An 18,634-nucleotide genomic window follows, 5' to 3' on the forward strand; every position below is an offset into this window, starting at 1 on the left:
GTTTGCTGGCCATAAGCAGGCGTGATTTCTGTGTCTCTACAAGAATTAATGAGGATATTTGATTGTTTTTTTCTTGTTGAGCTTTATTAAACACACAGTCTGTTCCTGGCATTCACACTCCTTGACACGTAATCATTAAACAAAAGACCCAAATGCCTTAACAATTCTCACCAAGCCAGTTTGGCATCCTTTCTTACAACGTTTTACTTTCACGTTGATGCTAGGAAACAAGATGTTTCACACATGAGTTCTGGACGTTGTCTAATCTACCCAGATTTTCCCAGTTACTGATAAATCAGCGGAGGGAATCTTTCTGAAGGCATCGGGACATCAGGAGACTTTTGGTACGTCTGATTCTTTCACAATCATGCCAGAGATTTGTCTTAGAAGTACGTAGGGCAGATTCAGGCAAACTGGGACAGTTTGTGCCATTGAAATGACTCCTGAATTTCAAAATAAAAATAATACCTTTGAACAAGCTGTTGTGAAATTTAAAGAAACATTTAGGGTTTAGCATGTGCATAAGTTTATCATGATAATAAGACAAAATTCCATAGAGTGTGTTCATAGACTAATCACAATGGACTGACTTGGTATCCCAAGTTTACAAAGATTATTCTGAACGGTTCACATCTTGATTGCGGCGTGTGTAGCGATGGCTTGTGCCGAGGCGAAGGCCGGTCTGTGGACTCTGATCGTCTGTGTGCTTTCACTGCCTCGCATCACTGCCGGATCCATTATCAGCGCAGCCGTCAGTATCGAGTTGCTTGATCTGGACGGATCAGAACAGGTGAGATTCATTCATTACAACAACTATTTCAATCTTTGTTCTGTAAGAGACAACTTGTCCCATGTGTCAAGATTTAAAGCCTCTGATTCAGGCCTCATTTATTTCCTCAGTTTATGGTTCACTCTGGAATGTGAGTGGAGTGCTATATGTAGCATCTATGATAATATCTGAATTTTATGACGTTATGAAGTGTTACTCAATGTACAAAATGCAATGAAAAACGCCTTGACGCTGCATGCTTTCACTATGATGGATCCTTTTGTAATGGGTTAGAATTCAAGGTAAAAAATCCCCTGGATGATTTCCCCTCTTATTTATATGATATAATAAGCAATATTAAACTAGCATTATTTCCCAGAATATCAGCTATGTTGCATGTCTCTGAGGCAAAACAGGTGTTTCGTTACTAAATTAATCTGTGTTTGAACGAATCTGTTGACTCACTCCTTAAGACAGAGACTAACAATTGACTAATAGCAATTTTAATTTTAGTTTTATATTTAAAGCATCAGTTTTTTAAAAACATTTCATATTTCAGTATTTACATTTTTATTTTTAAAACATTCATCTTTTAGTGTTATTTGTGTAAGTGTAAATGCATTTATGCTACCTCTGAGCTGCATTAAATAAAGTATATAAAAAATGCAGAATTCACCATGAAATCCAAAATATCGTCGGCATAATCTTATGTTGGTTATTTGCTACCGTTAACCCACAAATATGAATATTTGTTCTTATAGCTTCTGCAAACGGTTCGGTCCCCAAGGCGAGTAAAAGACCTCTCCTAACCCTGAGTGTAGAGAGCGACAGCCATTAGTGCGCGCGCCAGAAAGAGCTTCAGCAAACTATAGCTCGACACATCTTAATAAATTGTTCACCAAGACCGACAGCAAGTTTTAACCACGTTGATATTTTAAAGCAGGGGTGGGGAACGTTGATCCTGGAGGGCCATTGTCCTGCAGAGTTTAGCTCCAACCCTGAAAAAAACACTCACCTGCCTGTAACTTTAACAATCCTGAAGACCTTGATTAGCTTCAGGTGTGTTTAATTAGGGTTGGAGCTAAACTCTGCAGGACAGTGGCCCTCCAGGATCAACGTTCCCCACCCCTGTTTTAAAGGGTCTTGGAGTTTTGCGCAGGTCTATAGGGTTAAGGTGTGGTGTCTCTGCCGGCAGGTCCGGGCTCATTACAGGCTGGTGTCCACTTTGCCCTGTCCAGCGCTGGATGAAGTGTGCACTGAAGTGCACTGCCGGGATCAGCTCCGCTCGTCTCCCTTGAGAGGGCTTTTCCCTTCTCCCGGCTGGTGCCTCCGTCAGTGGCAGAACACCATCCCTCTAAACCACACCTCCACTCTTCAGCTCGGGTTGGTGATTACAGACGGCCCAAGTAAATGACCTGTGGAGTGAATAAAATATAATATATTGTGTTCACTCTTTAGATCCGATGGAGCCGTGTCACTATATTCAAGAGCAGATCTGTCCGTCCGACCGGACACTAACAGTGTTAACCAGCCTCCATACGTGTCGCTGCCTCCTCCAGTCAGGCAAGGCCCTGCAAACACACTTCAGAAATGCACATAGAAAACACACTGTATGTTTGAAACTTGTGTACTCTCTCTGTGTACCAGGATAAGAGCTGGTTGTCCTCAGGAAATCCCGGTAAATGTGATGGATTTGGATGGAGATGAGATTCGCTGTCATTATGAGAAGAATGGCCTTGGTGAATTTATGCGCCTTAATGAAGTCAGTCATCTTTACCTTTAAATATTCAGTTCAATTAAATAGTTACAAGTGTTTTTTTAATTTGCGGGTTATTGTTTCTTCCAAACACCCATGTGTTTTAACCCTGAAAGGAGACGTGTACACTGTTGTATGACGGCGGAGGGTATTTGGGTCAGTATTCAGTGCAGATCGTGGTGGAGGATTTCCCTGCGTCTGTGAAGAACCAGATTCTCAACGAGGCAAAGCCTTTCTCCACTGTATCTGTGCATCTCTTAATAACAGGTTAGCATTTCATCTCAGTCTTCACAATGAACTAATGAATTACAGTACTGTTTTTTGAAGCCTTCAAAATAAACACATTCAACAACATAACTACTGAAAAATCTCAGTGCTATGGGTAAAACTACTGCATATATACAGTATACCAATCAAGTATTTTAAAATAATAGTACAAAATAATAGAAGGTATGAAATAATTCCTTTGCTTCCATAACACAAATTGAAGTATTGATATTGAAATTTAATAAATTCTAATTTGTCAAATCAGATTTTTAGAGTATTTTCCTAGATTCCAGCTCTGAACACTGTACATTCTCTCAGCCAACTTCATTACACAGCACTGAAGAAGTTCCTATGTATGCCAACGCTTGCATTACAGCTTACGCCTTAAGGATCAAAAGGTTTTTACATAAAATATATAGATATAACATTAGATAATATAGTTAGATTTGTGTATGTACACAAGCAGAGCTTGACAGAAACTTTTTTGCTCACCAGCCACTATGGCTAGTGGTTTTCCAAAGTTACAAAGTCACTAGCCACTCAGCATTTTCACTGGCCACAATTTAGACATCAATACCGTAAGGAAAAACGGCCATATAGATATTTTTAATATTATCTTTAATATAATATTAATTTGGCATCTGGTATATTAGGCTTCTGTCACTTTAAGGCCTGACGCACGGACCCATTATACAGCCTTTGGGTGTGAGCACAAAATCTGCGGGAATGAGTAAAATTATGCTCAATACGTGCAATCCCACGCTGAAGTTCAAGCCCTGTAACGCCAACAATATTAATCCGGGTTTGTGTGTCACTCGCTGTCGGAGAGATTAGAGAGGGAGAATACACAGCTAGTATTGTGTATCCTGCGGAAGAGTTTCAGATATTTCCGTATCGATAAGTATCTTTAAATCTATATTTTTGACAACACTACACGGCACTTAGTTTATTATTTCAGATGCCTTTTTAAAAGACTACTATTGAAAAATGTATGTTATATAAAATTAAAAAATGCAAGTGGCTAGTAGGAGTGACTGTTACACACAACAGCTGAAATGCATCCGCATTTGGCGGGTGTTAATGTCGAGCCCTGTACACAAGTAAGAAGACCGATAAGATAGGGCTGTGCCATGCACATCTGTAGGCAGTTTTACTGTGTGCTACTATAGATTTCTTGGTTGTGTGTTATTGCAGTTGAAAGCGGAGCCGACTGCTCCACTGTGCCGGAGTTCACAGGAGTGAGTCCAGCAGGGGGCGCTGTGATCCACGTCCTGCCCTTTGGAGAAGTCCAGCTCAATATTACTGTGGACTCGAGGTACGCATACAGGACAGTTATATTTGGACATTATATTTGAGTCTTGTACCGTTTCATGCTCAAATCAATTTATCGCAAATAAAAATTTCATTAGAAAGGAATGTCATTCTTATTTCAAATGCTTAGCCAAAAATTAAAATTCAGTCATGTCCTCGACCTCCTGTTGTCCAAACCTGTATGAATATCTTTCTTCTGCAGAACACAAAAACATCAAAAGGCATGTTGAAGTACAAGTGCAACCTAGAGGTCTTCTGAGCTTCTGAGATCTGTACCTGACTTGAATTGCCCCAAATCACTTCTTTCTTAAACCAGACAGCTATAAATTCATTCTTAAAAAAGAAAATCCCGATCCAGTAAAATTTAAATGTTTTTCACCTGACTGGACCCAAATGTAAATGTCAGTGATATCTGAGGCCTGTTGCACTCACTTCTCTTGAGATAAAGGCAATGGAGAGGATTATTAAAAGCTATATCACTAAAGTAACTGACTCACACTTCAGTTTGCCTATGGCACAGGCAGAGGGGTTGGTGATGCAAAGCTGTTTATCACAGACCTTGTTCATAAGCATCTTGAGACACCTAACACCACAGCCATATTTTTGATTAATGATTTTTCTTCCACATTCCCTATTACAGCCACATATTCTTGCTAAGAAACTTTTCAGTCGTTTTCATCTGGAGGACCAAATGATTTTCTGGATAATTGATTTTTTGACCAATAGGTCTGAGAGAGTGCTGGTCAACAATATTTTTCTGACCTCCTGTATACTTCAACTGGCTCTCCCCAGGGATGTGTCCTTTCACCTCTGCTCTTCATTTTGTATACCGACGATTGTAGATCCACTCACCCTAATTGTCATCTGATTAAGTTTGCCGATGATCCCGCTTTACTGTCTCTGCTTTCAGGCCTTTCACAGCATCATTAGTTGAGTGGTGTGACATCTCCTGTTTGGAGCTTAACTTGAATAAGACTAAAGAGATGGTATTAACCTTTTCCAATAAGCAGAAGCAGGTTATGGCGGTACCTACTGTTATTCATGGAAAGCCTATAGAGATTGTCAAAGAGTACAAGTACCTTGGGACAATTTTTGACAATCAGTTCAATTGACTTCTAATACAGAGGAGATACTGAGGAAACGCCAGCAGCGGCAGTACCTTTCAAGGAAGCTCAATTCATTTGGAGTTTGCTCACTATGTTCTACTACTCCTATATTGAAAGTGTCATTACATTCTCCATCGTCTGCTGGTTTCATTCTATAAGCCTCCAAAATAGAAATAGTCTGGAGCACTCGGTTAAAGTCTGCTAAAAAATTATTGGACTCCCTATTAGGGCTCTTTCTATTATAAGTGAACAGCAAATGCTGAGGTTGGCTGGAAGGATTTTGCGAGACACTTCACATGTAATGTTCTCTGTTTTAGAGCGGCTTCGTTGTCCATGTTGTAGGACACAAAGGAGGAAGGCAACCTTTGTTCCCAAATCGGTGCAGCTTTTAAATTCTCAACCATCTCTAGCACCCTTGTTTATCTTGCCTTTATTTTAATTATTATTTAATATATTAGGTATTCATTAATATGATGTATTCGTGCACATTGTGTTATTTATTTAATGTAGGATGTTTTTATGTATAATGTTTACGCTACTCTATGTGGCTTCATTAATTCCCCCTTGGCGACAAATAAAGTGTTTTGAAATTGAAATCTGCACAGATGTGCTGCTGTCTAGGATGAGTGCTTAATCTTCTGCAGTTGTGACTAAAAATACTCAAGGTAACTTGGCCAGTCTCAGAAACAGCCATCAATGTGGCCTATGGACGTCTGGTCCTCTGGCTTAGGTCTGTCTCTGTAGCCGTGTCAGAGTGGCACCATTACAACATTACTTTCCTAGTCATGGTCCAACAAAGCTTGCTGGCCACCAACTCCCACACGCCTCTGCACTTGCTGTGATAGATATGCTCTATGGCAGTGGTGGCCCAAATAACCCTCCTATTCAAGCTCACCAGTGCTGCTTCTGTTCAGCCATGATCCGGGCTAGAGTTCTTTTTCAGTGGAAGACACTGTCAGGTAACGGCGTCTTCACTCGGATCCCTTTAGATCTCTTTTCACATTGCAAAGATTTCCTACATTTTACAGATCATTTCACTCCTTCCAGAATGAACCCTTTTGTGTATCAATGTCTGTACACTAGACATTGTAGTGTGTAGTTATCTATTTTTGCAAATCTGTTTGGTGAAGCCAGAAATGCCATGGTTCTGTTTGATTATATGTACGTATAATTAGTACTGTTATGAGTAAAGGGAGAGAAGCTTGAAGATAGTTTCAAGCACCATGATAATTAGTCACACATCTTTTTTGTCATTCTATCAGTTGATTTTTTTGTTTTGCTTGTCATTGCAGTGTGTCTGAAATCGCGGTGATCGGCCCACCGGGCCTCTTCGTCTCCCCAATGGAAACAGGCAGGGATTCCCAGAGCTCCGTCGCCCTGTCCTGGGTCCGAGGTCCTAACCAGTTTGCTCATCTGCTGTCCATCTGTTTTGCTGCAAATACTCAGAGGTAGCAAGGAGCTCACGGAGTCAACCTGAATACTTCATAAAACCAATTCACGGCTGAAAACTCTCTTCTGTTTGTTTCACAGCCTGCAGTCTCGCATCAGGTGTATATGGCTGCAACAAAGTAAGGCTGATGTACTCCTTTTCCATGTTTTCCTGGTGGTCATATGCCTATAATATTTATTAATCTAATATCACTCTCTTTCAGCACGAACAGATCCTTTGCCACCAGGAACAGGTAATAATTCCTTTGTCTGAATGGCAGCACTATAATATTCCTCAATTGTTTTCAGCCTGTACTGCTTAATGTGCAAGTCAAGTCACCTTTATTTATATAGCGCTTTATTCAATACAGACTCCAGTTGTTTTACAGATACTGTACACCAGGGCTGGACTGGCCATCGGGCATACCGGGCATTTTCCCGGCGGGCCGACGTGCTTTGTGGGCCAATACATCTCATACTAATTTTTTTTTTTTTTTTTTTTTTTAACGGCCCATAAAACTCGTACATCGGCGGCCCATTGCGTTTAGTTGTGTTTAATTGGCGGCTCTGGGATCTTTGTGCCGGTGTAATGCATTGGACAAAAAAGTCCGCGTAGGTTTTTCTTTTTCTCACAGACCGGCCAGAGTCACTCTATATGGCTCTGAGACCGGCGCATGATGAAACGCGTAAATCAGCGGCCCATTGGTTATTTTCTTGATTGACACTGGGCTGGTCCAATCACATCTTTAAACTCCTCCCCCTTTGAGCTCTGAGTGAGCGAGCAGTGTCAGTGTGTATCTGTCAAAATAGTCGGAGAGATGGAGAAGAAACGCAAGGAATGTGCAGAGAAATAGCGTGAAAAAGAAACTTCAAAGGCCCTTCAAGTGTCTGAGGAGGATAGCGAGGAGGATAAGGAGAGAGATGAGTGAGTGCAGAGAACTGTGGTAAGCAGAACTAGGCTACTGTCACAACAACACTTATGGTGTGTTCACACACCGAACGCGAATAGAGCGTCAAATACGCGTCTATCGCGTTTAGTTAGACGCTTGAACATTCGCTCCAGTTCAAATTTTTCAACTTGCGAAGAGGACATTCGCGGCAAACGCGTCGCCCAATTCGCGTCATTTGCAACGCCTGGCGCGTCCAATTCGCGTCGTTGCATTGACTTTGTATGTAATCTACTCGCCCAAATAATTTAATTCGCGTTCGGTGTGAACACACCATTAGGCTATGTAGGAACCCACTACCCAGTTACGCATTATTTACACATCTGCATATTTGACGATTACGCATTTTATTAGAATTGTAATGAGACAATAATGAGTAATGAGTTTGTAAACCATATTATTCTTCAAAATAAAAGCTCGATGCCGTTTCCGTCAAAATAAAAGATCACGTGCTTATCTCTGTATAGAAATTAGTACGAAACTAATTTGCTTGTGCTTTTATTTTTCAGTGCATTTGTTTTACAACATATGGCTATTACTGCCATGGGATTAATATTATAACTATTATTATGTAGTAGTGTAATGTAGACAGACACTATATCACAACTAAAAGAGTTTTGAGTTTTTCTTTGTTCAATTTGCACACTGAATATGGGTTGGAGCTCTTTATTTTTAACTCTCAAAGTGCACCAGATTGATGAATTTAACATTAAAAAGCACAAAATTTTCTTACGGGGGAGCATGCCCCTGAACCCCCCTAGAGGGACAGAGGTGCACTCACCACAGATTTCACAAAAACCTGTGGGAAAAACCGGTATTGCTATCCCAGCTTATAGCTTTCTTTAGGATTCATCACTGTGGAGTATAGTTCAACTTAGTAGTTATTTCATCGGTTAACTCTTACTCACTCCTATTCACTTATGGCATTAGTGGTTTTAATAGGAGTTGGTATACATATTCAAGGCCGTGCAAAGTTCGGTTGTGTTATATAGTGGGCCAATCTGGGCCAAAATGCCCGGGCCGATTTTTTGTCCCAGTCCAGCCCTGCTGTACACCTCAGGTGTTGTAGTATTCCTTATCTAATACGTACAGTAACACTGACAGACATCCATAAGGAAACCAACTACACCTTCATTAAAGAGCACACAGACACTAAACTCTCACACAACAGCACAGAGCAAAACACACTGGAACCTAAACATAATAATGCACTGTCCTGCTTTTATCAGTGTGTACATCACAATACACTACAGATGTGCTCTCTATTTCTGATTTTTTGACAGAGAAAAAATGTGACCTGCAGCAAATGATGTTCAGTGTTTCCACAGTGGATTGATGATCTTTCTTAAATCTTTTTGCATTCTGTTTTTTTCTTCATTGATTCGTGTTCACGGCTTTCTTTCTGTCATTGAAAAATGCAACATTTTATTTGAACAGAACCGAAGACTAAAACCTGAACTCATCACAATCTATGACACAAAAAAACAAAAAACTTATATGTACTAGCAAATCTACCCGTCTCATTTGTATAAAACTGCATGACTTGTCAAAGCACAGGCCTGTCTTCGAAAGCGTCCACTCACTTGTCATAAGCCTGTCTCATCCTCATTTTGTTCCAAATGTAAGAACATTTCTTATGTCTATTTGGCTGTCAGAGTTGAAATGTAAGGAGCGGGAGCTTCAGATGTCTCTAGTGCTGCCCATGTCCTTCCTGGAGAAGCTTCATGTCTCGGACCTCCAGCTGAATGATCCGGCATGCCCAGTGTTTTACAACACAACCCATGTGACCACCACCTTCTCTCTGACGGGCTGTGGAACCAAGAGAATGGTAGCAAACGTTCTCTCTTGGTAGATAGATGTAGTTATTAGTGTCTTTGGATTTCTAGCAATAACACCAGTTTATTCTGTATATTTTTTTCTTTGTACATTTATGTTTGGAAAAGCACTGAGCTGTTAGATGAACACATGTCAGAGTTCTAACCCAACTGGAGTATAAAAGAGAGGAGGTTTTTTTTGTGGTTATCCTAAAAATGAAAAATCTGCCATCATTTGCGCACTACCATGTTGTTCCAAACATTTTTTTTGTTGCAACTCATAATGTAGTAACTGCACATAATGTACTAAGTATTAAATTAAATTAATATAATAAAATGTTTATAATTTAATGTTAATGTAATTTAATGTAATTTAATTTTATTACATAATGAACACACTGTAGCAACTGACAAAAGTTAACAGTGTGATAGAAGCACATAACGTATAAGCAAAAGATGTTTATAATATACTGTTTTTTTCACTAGGACCAATTTCTCGAAACCTTTTTCAAAACTCTTCACACAGTGATGACAACATCAGTCTATGTGGGATAAACTGAGGATCATTTATCATTGCTTTGGCAAAATAAAATGCAAAGACGACATCTTTAGAATTACATGATTTATTTTACACAATCACCGCCAAAACTCTAGGAATCCACATGGCAATCTACACATGATTACATACTCCTTTCGTTTTGTATTATATTAGGTTTTGAACTTAAAACAGCAATTTGCTACATTTCTACAGTAATACAATATTTAAATATTATCCATATCTAAAAAAAATCGAATTCTATCAAAGCAATTAGATGTAGAAGAACACCTACACAAGTGTTAGTCTTTCAGTTTCATTACCATCTATAAAAAAACATGGACCATGTAAAAAACTGCAGTGAATTCTTAACAGGAGAGTGTCATACTTGTTTCGTAAAGAAATGTTACAAAAGAAAACATTGAATAACGAGTGTTCCCTTTCGATACGGTTCACTCGCATTGCGACAGTTTTTAGCTTACGCTTATGGGGGAAAACTCCTGTTTCTCCAAATCCTGAAGCCTGATTGGTTCACGTCTGTGCAAATGCACTGACAAATGGCATTTAAGCCCGCCGGAATGGGAGGGGTCGCTGCCTATATAGTGCACAGAAATGTCAGATCTCGTCAGAATCTTTCTCCTTAAAGGTGCAATGTGTAACATTTTTGAGTGTCTATTAACAGAAATGCAATATGACATCCATAACTATGTGTTCAGTGGTGTACAAAGAACTTACTTAATAAACCGTAATGTTTTTATTACCTTAGAATGAGGCATTTATATCTACATAGGCGCGGGAATCCCCTTCTATGAAGGTCGCCATATTGTGACGTCATGTTTCTACAGTAGCCGACAGCGAACAAACAGCGTTACAGAGCGCGTTTCGTCACTACATTGAAAGAGAAGCCGCAGGAAGCTAGAAGAAGCTAGTCATAAACACCGTGAGTAGTGACTTTTCCCTTGTCAGTGGTGTAAATATGTAGTTGGATTGTTTCATGTAAATTAATTCTTCTCCCTTGCTGTGTTATGGCTTTGCTATGTGGGGATAAATGTGCTGGTTAAGTTCGTGAGACAGCTGATTAGTAGGCTACTCTTGTCATTGACCGTAAACAGTTACAGGAATCACCAACCCGTCGATCTTGGAAGCATTTTAAGTCGATCGAGTTTCCAAAATCAGAGAAAAAAAGCCTATTGTGTGTAGTAAGTGCCGTGGTGTCTAGGGGATGCGGAGGCTGCGGAGGCGCGCGCGCTGTCACAATCACGTCATTTTTGCCGCGCGCACCTTTGGGCTCATGCGGACGCGTCGAGTTTAAACAAGGCTTTACGCTTTAACCAGCTCAGCCACAGTAACAGGTCATATTAGCCAGCTAAACTTTTACTACCCTGTTAGAAAAAATATATAGTTGCATAGTTTCATGTGGTTCTTCTCCCTCGCTGTATTATGGGTTTGCTGTGTGGGGAGAATGTGTTACGTTCGTGAGACAATCAGCTGATTACTATTATTATATTATGTAAGGTGCATTGTGTAATATTTCTGAGGATCTATTGACAGAAATGCAATATAAAATCCATAACTATGTTTTCAGTGGTGTATAAAGACCTTACTTAATGAACCGTTATGTTTTTATTACCTTAGAATGAGACATTTATATCTACATAGGCGCGGGAATCCCCTTCTATGAAGGTCTGAAGGTATGTTTCTACCGTAGCCGAAAGCGAACAAACAGCGCTAAAGAAACCTCATTGCTTGACTTAACCGTACTACTCTCTGCTGCTGACTCAGACTCAGACGACGACATATTTTGTCTTACGTCGGCCACCGTAGCTTCTCATTCGAGTTTGAAAACCGAGGGATAGGCCGCGAGTGACTTGCCGTTTGCAATTTGCATGTCTCACCACTAGATGCCGCTAAAAATCCCACACTGCACCTTTAAGGGCGAAGATCATCTCGCTGCTGAAGAAGACTGAAGCCTCTCTCCTCGCCTTTTCCCGCCGTCGACGAGCCTCGCAGCGGATTCAAGATCTTCAAGCAAGGGGACTCCAGATGAAAATTAGTCTGTATGGCTAAATCTGGCTCATTTACATTTGGACATTGTCCTTATGTTCATTAATGTGGATTGTCCCTTATTAAATAAACAAACAAACAAACAAGCAAGCTGACCAAGCATTTTCCCCTGCGGCCATCCGGCGATTGTATAAAAGAGCACATTTTTAGAGCAAATTTCTGCGACATTGTTGCAAATGTGCGTCTCTTGCCAGGGCTTCCCCACGATGAGGCGGCGCTTCTGGACTCCAGCTGCCCGCACCACGAGAAGCCGTGCCTGGCCACGCTACGCCCCTACTTCTCCTTCCCCTCTTGAGCCGAGGTGAAAGAAGAAACGACGCCGCCAAGCTGCGCAGCGAAAGCCCAGTGCCCACGAGTCTCGTTCTCCCTTCACTTTGAAGAGTCCTCTGTGTTCTGTGTTCTCATCTGGTGCGAGTGGCATGATCTCATTCGGCAAATCTGAGGAAGAACTGGCCCTGATGTCTCTGGCCGCCTCTGACTGTGAAGTGTTGGCGAACTCCAGTGATGACTCCGCCGCCTAAGCAGAGTGATGATGCCAGTCTCGCATGGACTCACTAAAGCTGTTGAAGAGCTGTGCTTGGACTGGTCGGCCCCAGAAGAGCCGCCCGTGGCCGACTCGATGAACGTGTCCTGCAGCCAGAGCTCCACCAACACCCAGCCCTGTGCTTCCCGGAGGTCCATCAGGAACACACAAAGACATGGGGCTCCCACTACTCGGCACGCATTCCCTCTTCGTCTTCGGCTGCTCTCTCCACGGTTCCGGCTCATCTCCGCCCGCTCACAGCTATCAGCCGGAAGACTAAGCCCTCCGATCCTTCTAAGCTCTGCAGGACCACGTTAGCGCTTTCCTCCAAAGCGTTCACTATTGACGAACAGGCGCTACACACCATGGAGGTACTCCAGGTTTACCAGAGCAAACTTCTGCACCGTATGGATGAGTCTGGACCTGATCTGGCTATGTTTAAAGAGAATGATTTGGCTCCGCGCTCTACTAAGCCACAGCCCAAACCATCGGCCGCGCCACAGCCAGTCTAGTGGTGCTGGAGAGTCACGTATGGCTCAATCTCACTGTGATTAAGGACGCTGATAGGGCGGCTCTTCTAGATTCCCGTTTCCCCGTCTGGCTTATTCGGCTCCGCGGTAGGTGGCTTTGCGGAAAGTTACATCGAGGCCCAGAAGTCATCGCAGGCTGTGCATCACTTCTTGCCTTGAAGAGCAAGCTCCACCACTGCCTTTAGTCACTCCAAGATGGCCCCGCCAAACCAGCAGCGACCCAGGCCAGCTTCAGCAACAACCCTGGCCAGCTTCACAACCCAGCAGCGACCCAGGAATGCTTCACGATCCAGCAGCGACCCAGCAGCGACCCAGCAGCAGCCCAGGCCAGCTTTCAGCGACCCAGGCCAGCTTTCAGTGACCCAGGCCAGCTTTAGCGACCCAGGTCAGCTTCACGACCTAGCAGAGACCCAGGCCAGCTTCACCAGCAACCCAGGCCAGCTTCACGACACAACAGCGACCCAGGCCAGCTTCACAACCCAGCAGCGACCCAGGCAGCTTCAGCGACCCAGGCCAGCTTCACGACCCAACAGCGACCCAGGCCATCTTCACCAGAAACCCAGGCCAGCTTCACGACCCAGCAGCGACCCAGGCAGCTTCAGCGACCCAGCAGCGACCCATGCCAGCTTCACAACCCAGCAGTGACCCAGGCCAGCTTCACCAGCGACCCAGGCCAGCTTCAGTGACCCAGGCCAGCTTCACGACCCAGCAGCAACCCAGGCCAGCTTCACCAGCAACCCAGGCCAGCTTCACGACCCAGCAGCGACCCAGGCAGCTTCAGCGACCCAGGCCAGCTTCAAGACCCAGCAGCGACCCAGGCCAGCTTCACCAGCAACCCAGGCCAGCTTCACGACCCAGCAGCGACCCAGGCAGCTTCAGCGACCCAGGCCAGCTTCAGCGACCCAACAGCGACCCATGGCAGCTTCACGACCCAGCAGTGACCCAGGCCAGCTTCACCAGCGACCCAGGCCAGCTTCACGACCCAGCAGCGTCCCCGGCTAGCTTCACTAGCAACCCAGGCCAGCTTCATGACCCAGCAGCGACCCAGGCAGCTTCAGCGACCCAGCAGCGACCCATGCCAGCTTCACCAGTGACCCAGGCAGCTTCACGACCCAGCAGGGACCCATGCCAGCTTCACCAGCGACCCAGGCCAGCTTCACGACCCAGCAGCGACCCATGCCAGCTTCACCAGTGACCCAGCCACCTTCACCAGTGACCCAGGCCAGCTTCACCAGCGACCCAGGCCAGCTTCACGACCCAGCAGCGACCCAGGCCAGCCCCAGTCGAAAGCGGAGCCGGAAGTCAAGCCACGCCTCTGCCCGGCAAAACGCTACCCATTTTAAGAGTGACAAATTGTGTTTGTTGGGTGAAACCTTTGCTTGTGTTGTGAAAGAATAAGTTTATTTGAGAAATATTTTTTTTTGTAGTTTTAGTGCATTTTAAATGTGAAATTAACTGCTGTGCCAAGATGAAAGTTTCTTAGGAGAACTGTGTAGTTTTGAAAAAGTGACCTAAATATTGAGAAATTGGTCCTAACTGTAAAAAAACTGTATTTTATAGCATAATATAATATATAGCATAATATATTTTTGAACAATGGGTAATTTTGATTTAAAATTGTATTACATTTAATATAGGCTTATTTTCTGAACAAAAATCCAATGACATTTTGTGATTATGACCTGCTCCATCATTTTGAGTTGCTTTTCTTTTCTTTAACTTAACTAACCCTAACGTACATCATGAACATTTTATTTCATAATTTACTTAATGTATGACGTAAAAAATAATAATAAAAAACTGGGAGTAAATTTACAAACGTAAATGAGGGAACTAAACAGGAACAGCTGAATGATTAACTACTGAGTTTCCAAGGAAACAAACTGGCACATACATAGAAACTAGGTCAACTTAACATGACAGGGAACAGGAACAGAACCAAACCAGAACAAAATATAATCCTGACAATTACATTAAATCACAAAAGTAGTCAATATATGTGCGCAAACAGTGAACTTAAAATGTAGGTCGTCGATCAAAACGGCCCACATTCTAAATGGACATTGAACATCACCAGGTAAATGCCCAGTACAATTATATGAAATAAATTTAAAAGAAAAAATGACAGAAAAACAAATTAACAAAAAAATATATTTTAATATTTCTTGGAGTACAGCAGAGAAATTAAACTCTTAAAAAAAAGAATGATGAGAGTAAAAGAAATTATAGGAACGACATAAGGTGTGAGTGGTGGTGCTTTTAAATATTTCATTTTTTAATTTAATTTGATTTCATTGGTATCTCATCTTTGATATTTTTCAGCATTTAGGTTCAGAATTGCTGTACACCAACACTTTACGCAGCATCAATCCTAACTCCACTATAAGCCGTGTTGCCACTCTCATTCTCCCACTCGCCTGCCGGATTCCCGGACAACAAGCCAAAGCTCCAGCTGTTAAAATCTCCATACCGTCAGAAGTGGAGACGTTTGGTGCAGTGTCCTTCTGGATTGAGTTCCACTTCCCCGGAGAGGGCCCTATGGCCGCCGAGACGCGTGTGCCGCGCATGCGCAGTTTGCCACCGGTGCGCGCGGCTCGAGAGCTACGGTCTACAGGCAGGATGGACACGCTGGACCTGCATGTGTTTTCCAACTGCTCACTGGCCCAAGCGGAGCTCATGGTGGGCCGCTGTGTTGAGTCAGACACACAAGACTTTGTAAACTCACGGCCTCTGCTGAACCACGGGTTAGTATCAACGTTAGCCCTGACTTGCTCAAACTACTTCTACTGCTAATAGTTATTAGTGTTGGTTATTTTAACAAGTTTTCAGAACGAGTGCCCCAAAAATATCATAAAGACTTACTTTGGGCCTGTATACAACTGCCCTAAAAGGTGCATAGCAGCACACTAGGGATGTGCATCTCCACAGCTGAGGCCGATGCGATACGCATCTCGATGCATAGCCAACGATACGATACATTAAAGATACATATAAGCAGCTACCGATGCGATGCAATACGATTCACTACTCTTACGATGCGGTGCGATCCGGTTTCGATTCGATTCAACGCGATGCGATTCAATGTAATATGATGCTATGCAATTCAATATGGTATAGATAGTTAACTTTTATTTATTTTATTCAGACATACAGCAAATCATAAAGTAGCTTAAGTGCCATCTGACTTTTAACGCATGGTTCTTTCATCTTTTTTCACAAAACCAAAAGATTAAATAAAAGCAGGTGCTGTTTTAACATAAACAATAATAAAAATAAAAAAACCTTTCACAAACAGGTCTTTAATAACTGTATTCAGATGTAAAAAAATATATATGAAAAACTATTATTGGCAGTCACAGGCCAGATTAACCAGATTAACTTAAATGTCCTACTTTAAGGTTTAAAGGTAGGTGACTCAGGACACGCCTCGCACTCTAGTGTAGTGTTGTGATCCGTCATGTTCATGTAGCAGCGTCAGCAGTGGTGATGAGAGAACGCGCTTGAGCAACAGTTCAGAAAGGAGAAATCAATCTAGTCGACCTGGACGCGCGAATGAGGCAAAATCGTATATAATTATATATGAATAAATCGTTTTTTACCGATGCAGATGTTAGAAACGATGCATCACGATACAAATGCCAACTTGTATCCGATGCACTTATTTAAATCGATGCATCGCATCGTTAGCTTTTATGCCGATGCACCGATGCGAATCGGTGAATCTTACCATCCCTACAGCACACTAAAAAGAAACCTTTTGCAACTGCATAGCAACACCCTGGCAACCACCCTAGCAATGTGGCAGCACCTGGACCAGCAGCACTCACTCATTTTCTTCTTCCACCCAAAACACTGACATGTTTCCTGTCCTGTGCCATTTGTGCTATAGAGATGAATATTAAAAATAATGTGGCTTTTTGAGGAAAGATGGATGTGCCGTTTAGATGATATCCCCCTGAATCTCGTTTACATTGACTTACACTGATGGCATTCAGTCTCAGTCTCAATCTCTATGTACCAAATTTTATGAACACATGATTGTAACAAAGAGACTTTTGTTCTTTTAAAGTATAATTGTAGAAAGCTAAAATATAGTTTATGTTATAGACTGAAAGATTCAGGGCACTTCTCATTCTTACTCAGCTGTTTTTGTGATATAATTGGTGGAATCTCAAATGAAGACAATTCAGATTTCATAGCCTCTCCCTTTAATACCTCTCATCTTGTTTCATGTACTTCATGTTTTTTTGACTTCACCCTTTCTGTTTCCATCATAAATCTGCTCACCCAGCTCTCTGTCTTTCAGCTGTGCACCTGGAAATGGGACCTTTGAGATCTTGACGTCAACTTCGACTGTTCGGATTTACCGCTTATATCTCAGTTCTCTGGGTATAATGGGAGACACTGTATGTTTCATTATCTGTGTTCTCAATATGCTTGATAACCTCTTTATGTACATTCTATGTACAGGTGGATCCTTCTTGCAGGTCTGTTGTTAAACTCTGTTCATTTGTCTGTCTAGATGTTTGTTGAGTGTCTAGTGCACCTTTGTGTTTCCACCAAACAAACCCAGAGATGTCCTGATCCATGTGCGGAAACGACAGACAAGACTCTAATAAACAGCATTCTGACCCACAACTACACTATCCGTTCAGGGCCTGTTAGACTCATAAAAACCACAGAAACCAGCACTACAACTGCTAACCCAACCCTAACTGTTGTCCCAGTTGCTCAGCCCTCCACTAGCCAGGTCGCAGCAACCTCTACTTCTCACGGTAAGGGTTTTACACGCTAATGTCAGTATAGTGCACAGACCTGTGTGCAAAGCCTGACACAGCACATATCAAAGTATGTTTGTTCTTCTCTGTTTCAGCTCTGGATAGAGGTGCATTCTGGGTAGTTGCTGTGTCATTGGCTGTGCTGCTGCTTCAGTTCATCACTGACTAATCTAAATCATCCTATTTTATCTTTTTTTAATCACCACTACAAAGTTTCTTTATATACCCTCTAGTCATGGAAAAAGCACATTGTAGGACAACGTACTTCATACTTTTACAGTCATTCACAAATTTAGAGATTGCATCAAGAAACACATCAACACCTCTTCAAATCATTTCATTTTAAACAACTACAACAACATTATGTAATTTCATAAAATGATACCTTTTATTAACAATAAAGAAATCAGTAGTTCAGTAAAGAATGACAATTCTGGCATTTATTCACTCTCATCTTTTTCCAAAATGGACCAAAACAAAAATTCACCATAAAGTATCATAAATATAGTCCATAAGACTACGATCCTACGATAGGATTTGTATGACAAACAGACCAAAATTTAGGCCACTTCCATTAATGAGAATCAGTTTCAATACATTTTTTAAAGCAGTGTAAATGTAAGAAATCAATATTTGTATTATTGATTTATTTGTTTCTTAACAAATACTGATGTGTGCGAATAATTCAGTTATTTGTCTGTCATGTTATTGATTCAATAAAAGTTTTAGTTAAAGTACTCTGAAGGTACTCTGTGTTCAGTGTAATCCAGTTGCTGTTGTCAGAGATCGGAGAGAGGAGCCAAACA

General features: G+C 42.0%; 1 protein-coding gene across 1 annotated transcript; it reads left to right on the forward strand.

Moving 5' to 3' along the window:
* The first annotated feature begins 663 nt into the window (after positions 1–663).
* On the forward strand, positions 664–18,269 carry LOC130106028 (uncharacterized). Its single transcript, XM_056272225.1, has 14 exons — positions 664–790; positions 1,965–2,152; positions 2,228–2,332; positions 2,417–2,531; positions 2,642–2,792; positions 3,987–4,107; positions 6,502–6,657; positions 6,740–6,777; positions 6,862–6,891; positions 9,240–9,412; positions 15,373–15,794; positions 17,357–17,456; positions 17,573–17,825; positions 17,924–18,269. Exons 4-14 carry the CDS (start codon positions 2,457–2,459, stop codon positions 17,995–17,997), a joined length of 1,593 nt encoding a protein of 530 aa, XP_056128200.1. The 5' UTR covers positions 664–790; positions 1,965–2,152; positions 2,228–2,332; positions 2,417–2,456; the 3' UTR covers positions 17,998–18,269.
* Positions 18,270–18,634: the final 365 nt, after the last annotated feature.

This window comes from Rhinichthys klamathensis, unplaced genomic scaffold, assembly GCF_029890125.1.
Source record: "Rhinichthys klamathensis goyatoka isolate OS25496 unplaced genomic scaffold, OSU_Roscu_1.1 h1tg000332l_1, whole genome shotgun sequence".
Classification (NCBI taxonomy): Eukaryota; Metazoa; Chordata; class Actinopteri; order Cypriniformes; family Leuciscidae; genus Rhinichthys; species Rhinichthys klamathensis.

Excerpts from the sequence above, each read along its gene's own strand:
- LOC130106028 (XM_056272225.1), top strand. The coding sequence starts at position 2,457 with ATGGATTTGGATGGAGATGAGATTCGCTGTCATTATGAGAAGAATGGC. Across the intron at positions 6,892-9,239 it reads TCCTTTGCCACCAGGAACAG|AGTTGAAATGTAAGGAGCGG; the intron begins GTAATAATTCCT and ends TTTGGCTGTCAG. Across the intron at positions 17,826-17,923 it reads AGCAACCTCTACTTCTCACG|CTCTGGATAGAGGTGCATTC; the intron begins GTAAGGGTTTTA and ends TCTCTGTTTCAG.